This window comes from Gekko japonicus, unplaced genomic scaffold, assembly GCF_001447785.1.
Source record: "Gekko japonicus isolate JY-2015 unplaced genomic scaffold, Gekko_japonicus_V1.1 scaffold115, whole genome shotgun sequence".
Taxonomy (NCBI): Eukaryota; Metazoa; Chordata; class Lepidosauria; order Squamata; family Gekkonidae; genus Gekko; species Gekko japonicus.
In genome coordinates, this window is record NW_015163095.1 from 1,279,272 (window position 1) to 1,284,519 (window position 5,248).

At 48.0% G+C, this 5,248-nt stretch overlaps 1 protein-coding gene across 1 annotated transcript in view; it reads left to right on the forward strand.

The window, feature by feature from the left end:
* The first annotated feature begins 2,045 nt into the window (after positions 1 to 2,045).
* The window catches only part of SNAPC2 (small nuclear RNA activating complex polypeptide 2), a 5,492-nt gene continuing 2,289 nt past the window's right edge, over positions 2,046 to 5,248 (forward strand). Inside the window, exons 1-4 of the mRNA XM_015406585.1 lie at positions 2,046 to 2,382; positions 4,465 to 4,578; positions 4,656 to 4,724; positions 4,970 to 5,228. Of these exons, the coding sequence (XP_015262071.1) occupies positions 2,206 to 2,382; positions 4,465 to 4,578; positions 4,656 to 4,724; positions 4,970 to 5,228 (619 nt within the window). The 5' untranslated portion in view covers positions 2,046 to 2,205. The remainder of the gene's footprint in view (positions 2,383 to 4,464; positions 4,579 to 4,655; positions 4,725 to 4,969; positions 5,229 to 5,248) is intronic.

Consider the following 5,248-nt stretch of genomic DNA (forward strand, 5'->3'; position numbering starts at 1 on the left):
CAATTACGATAGCTACCTTATATGCCCCTAATGGTGGCCAACTAGCTTTTCTAAAAGATACTATGTCCAAACTCCATTCCTTTGCGGAGGGAGATGTCATTCTCTGATGCCCTGATCTCCCACCTGAACCTGCTGTCCAATGGGGTAGTTTCCAGGGGGCAAACTGACAACCCCCTCACCTTCCCCTGACTTGTCTTTGGGCATGGAAGGGTTAGCAACATCGCTGTCACCAATCGGTGATGCCCTGATGTCCTGCTGGAAGCCGCTGTCCAATGGGTAATTGTTTCCAGGGGGCAGATGTAGCCATCGCATGTATCCCAGTGGAGTCCAGGCATTCCGATGGGATCGCCATGGCACTAGTTTGAGGTTCCGGTATAGCATTATAGCGATATAACGCTATAAAGCAAACGTTCAAGAGAAAAAAGCTGGAGATCGCCCACGCAGGCGAAAAACAGCGGGGGAAAGTGCATCGGAACCAGGAGAGGGAACTGAAGACTACTTGGAAGCGGTTGACAGGTAAAACGCTTCAGCCCCGTTTCCTAAACGGGACAGAAGCGTTCATGTATGAAATGACAAATATATTCCGGTAGGGAACCAGTTCTAAAACGGGTTCTGTCTGAAATGACAGGCCAGAAACCGTTTGGGAACCATTCCTCTTCCGGAATATATCGTCTGTCTAAAATTCATCACAGACACCTCTTTAGGGTATCTAGAACAGGAGACAAGGGAACAGGGACCAAAACCTTGGTTCCAGCAAAAGATCCTTTCACATTCATTATTATGGATTTTACCAGAGTAGACCTTGACCAATTTTCTTTGGATGTCGAAGCCAGCCCAAAAATGTAGGTGCCTTTAGAGTTTTGTATTTCAAGGAAATCTTCTCAGTATTACTACCACAAAGCCTACTACTAAGCACTTCACAGTTTTTTTATAATTTTATTCACAATATAATATGACAATAGTGTTGTAGTGTATAAATAAATACTGGGTAACCCTGGCTATTATAATAAAAACATCATAACAAAATCATTTCTGAAAATAATAGGCACCATAATGAAATTTCTAGGCGCCATAACAACATGGCACCTGGGATTTGTCAAGCCCTGAGTATCCACTCCCAGATGACCAAAAAAAAAAAAAACCTTCAGGATCTCCAGACAAACTGGCCTGGAGAAAAAAATGCTGCCTGACCCCAAAGTGGCAATCAGCAATTCCCTGAGCATGTAAGAAAGAGTCACAAGAACTAAGCAGTGATGTAACCCTTCCTGCTCTCCATCTCATGATCATCCTTAATTCACAGAATCAGCATTCCCAGATACTCCAGGTCTACGCAAAGGCCCAGTGCGCAAGCAGCCATTTTTCTACAGAACAATCTGCTACTGAGGTGACTAGTAAGGCGGCCGCCTGGTTATGAACAAGGGAGTGTCTTCCCGTCCTCTGTCACTGTGGGGCAGGGAAAAGTTTTGTCTGCGGGTTTTTGCCCGTTAGGTAGCTATTATGGGCACACAAACACGCTCATTGCTGTAGTGTGCATGCACTCTACATTTCCGTCAAATCAGAGGGTAATAATGGTGGGACACACACACACACCCTTTCCTAGAGATCCCGCGGCAGATTTCCTTCAGTTCTCGGCCACAAAGCAAGGGGAATAAACCAACAACCAGTCTTCATGCCAGGCTCTTGGCACAGAAATAGCGCAAAGAGCCCTACAGCGGCTGCGGCTCTGACCGCCTGGCCAGAAATGAGACCACATTTAATCACAATATATCCCACTCCATGGCGCTGGAGGGAGCCTTGGGATTTCCTGCTGGGACAGCCCCCGCGACGTCTGCAGGATCCCAGCAAACCAGCAGCCGCCATCCTCCTACCGCCACAAGAGCTGTTGGGTGACGTCACCCAACGGCCTTCCCCTGTGATTCGCCCAGGGTGGCGAGACTTCAGTCGTCTCGTCTCTCAGTTCTTACGTTTATTGCCAGCCCCTATTTTGCGTTCTTGGTGCGTCATTAGAAAGGCGACGATTGGGGGGGGGGGTTTATTGGGCGAGGAAACGTGGTTTCAAGTTCAGGTGTGTCTGTAGGGCGGGGAAGCGGTGGAGATTTGTCAGCAGGGCAGGCGAGGCGAGGCGTGGGGATAGCGGGAGCTGATAAGATACTGCGGCGGCACCGTATTCGGGGAGGCAAGTAGTTCTCTCCCGTTCTCCCTGGCATGAAGCCGCCGCCAAGACGGCGTTGTGTTCCGGCTCGCTATGAGCTAGGTCCCCTAGTCTACGCTTGGACAGCTCGAGAAAAGAGGGGCCTTCTCAAGGCCTTACGAGCTCACGGTCAGGGTCCTCTGCGCCCGGAGCTACTGAAGAAGTATCTGCCTTCGAGAGATGAGGCTGAGGTGGGTACGCTGTTGTTTAAAAAGGGAGCATTCGAGTCAGACAGGCTGTGTGCTTCAGCCGTTCAGGCCGTTTGTCGGCGGTTCCACGCAGTCAGGACCTGCTAGGCGAAGCAAAAATAGCCGGGGTGTGGGATTAGGGCGTGGGAGAGGGGAGATCTCTCTCCCGTCGGATGCGTTGGCCTTGAAGAACTGGGCGTTGCAAGGTTGACTTGAGATCCTTAAGGACGGTTGGGTTACTATGTAACTTGGGGCTGGGCGATGCTTGGAGGTGCTTAGGACCGTTATGTGTATCATGTTGAGTTCCAAAACAACCATTTAAAATACCATGAAAGGGTTTGGACGGTCAGTACAAGCTTGTGACTGGGTCATACTGTAAACGACTTGATCGTGGGGAGAGTGGCCGATCTTATGTTGGTTAAGCCTCTGCCTGTCGTATATGGCTGTTACCAACAGAGTTATTTGCCCCAGGTTCGATGCTGTTGGGAGGCAGATTTTCTTCCTACATTCCCCCTAGCTTTTCTCTGACCTTTCTCAAATTTGCTTTGCTAAGAAATTTTGGGAAAGATTGAAATAAAGTTTCAATAGCTGCCATGTGGGTAAGCAAGCTCTGATTTTTCCCACTTGCGTAGCAGCCATTTTACACACTGTCCCCTCCCCATGGTGGCCATTTCTCCCCCATTGCCACCACTGGCAGCTTTTTAAAACAACCTGAAATTAAATATGGTTATATTGATCTAACATTATAACAATGTGTTACATGTTCCCTGAATCTTCACCTTTCATTTTTTTAAAAAGTCTCTAGCTCCTTCTGTTGCAGAAATAGGAAAGGAAAGGCCTATCACTGATTTTTTTTTAAGCCCTAGTGGCCCAAGGGAAGGCTGCTAGACAGCCCTGTAGCCAGGATTTTGTGGCTTGTGGGGCAAATTTTTTTCTGGTGCGGCTGCCATTATTTTCCATAATGAAGTGGAGGGGTGGCGTGTACCCCTCTCCCTCCCCTCTTGCAAGATTTAAAAGGCCCTTCAGCTGATCAGCGGGTAGCATGTGCACAAGGGAAAGGAGAGGTGTGTGCGCCACCCCCCACTTCTTCTCAAAAGCATTTAAAGGATCCCTTTAAATGCTTTTGAGAAGAAGTGGGGGACCTTTAAGTAAAGGGCTGGCCCTTTAAGGAAGGGGGTATAGCCCCCAGTAGCCCCACTGTAGCTACAGGCCAGCTGCTTGCTAGTGCTGGGGGGCAAGGAAATGGGGGGGGGGGGGAACCTGCCATGTGGAAGCCCCATTGCCACTGTGCTGTATCAGCAGCTATACCAGGAACAGGGGAACCACACAATCCTGTCCCTGGGTGGAAACCTTCATTCACAATGGGGTTAGGGATTGTCAATGGCTGGGGTTTCATTCTGGCAAAATATACAAATTTTGCTCAATCTACATTTCCTGTGGCTGAGAAATAGTGTTTGGAAGGAAAACTGGCTTGTTTGGTGTAGTGGTTAAGTCCGCGGACTCTAATCTGGGAGAACCGGGTTTGATTCCCCCCTCCTCCACTTGCACCTGGCTAGATGACCTTGGGCAAGCCGTAGTTATGATAAGAGCTGTTCTTGAAAAAAGAGCAGTTTCTGTCAGAGCTCTCTCCGCCCCACCTACCTCACAGGGTGTCTGTTATGTGGAGGGGAAGGGAAAGGAGTTTGTAAGCTGCTCTGAGACACCTTTGGGTAGTGAAGGGCAGGGTATAAATCCAATCTCCTCTTCTTCTTCTTAATAGTGTCAGAACACAGAACTGAACAGGAGTCTAGTCTACACATGAAATATATATCCATTATTTAGAGTTAGAAGCAAAGCTGGAAGGTGCTTAGAGAGAGAGTGTGTGTGTGTGTGTGTGTGTGTGTGTGTATATACACAGAGAGAGAGATTTGTGTCCAGCAGCAATACCAATAAAATTTTGGGGGCATGACAAAGCAAGCTTTGACCTTGAAACTCATACCCTGAAAATGTTGTGAGTCTCTAAGGTGCTACTGGACTTGAATTTGGCTATTCTACTGCAGACCAACACAGCTACCTTCTGAAACTGTCTAAAATATTCTGTCACAGATCTTGGCCTTCGTGCAGCATCTGAAAGAAAGGGTAGCGAAGGAAGCAGTCAAGGCACAATATCAATCTGTCAAGCATCAACAGCAGAATGGCCCAACTCTAGCGCCTATTGAGGTACAAAACGTTTATGGGTATCGGTTAGATTGGGTTGGAAAGGATTCAGGTTTTTACCTGCTGTTTTCTTGTTTTAGGTATGGACAGAGCTGGCTACGAAGTTGACAGGTAGTCTTGAGAACAGTGTGACAACTGCATTTTCTCAGGTAAGTGCGGTATATATCCTGTTACCTTACTAACATCAGAGAATTACTGCTATGAATACACTAGCATGGGAGACCTGTTCTGGCTGTCTTGTATTTGAGGCCCGTGCCTTTGCAAGCAGCTACTTTGGAGGAGACAAATGCTGGGAAATACACTGTACTCCACAGGAAATCTTTAATTGTTGGGGCACTGGGTGGATTCACTTCTTCATTTGAAGTCTCTTGTCTTTGTATACCCATCCTCCCAGGTTCTAACTGTTGCATCTTCTGAGCCCCTCAGCTTGCTTCATTCTGTGCCCCCAAAGCCTGTGGATGCAAAGACCAAACAGCGTTCATCCCCAGGTGCACATGATGAAAGAAGGGAAGACTCTCAGACTGTGATCCTCCCATCAAGTGCAGAACAGGCTCCTGCAGAAGAGCAAGGATTCCATGTGGACTTTGAAAGTATCTACAAGTACCTTTCCATGCTTTCACGTGGGTCCAAAGCACCAGAACTCTCACCTGGAGGTAAGTAGAGTTTCAGCTGG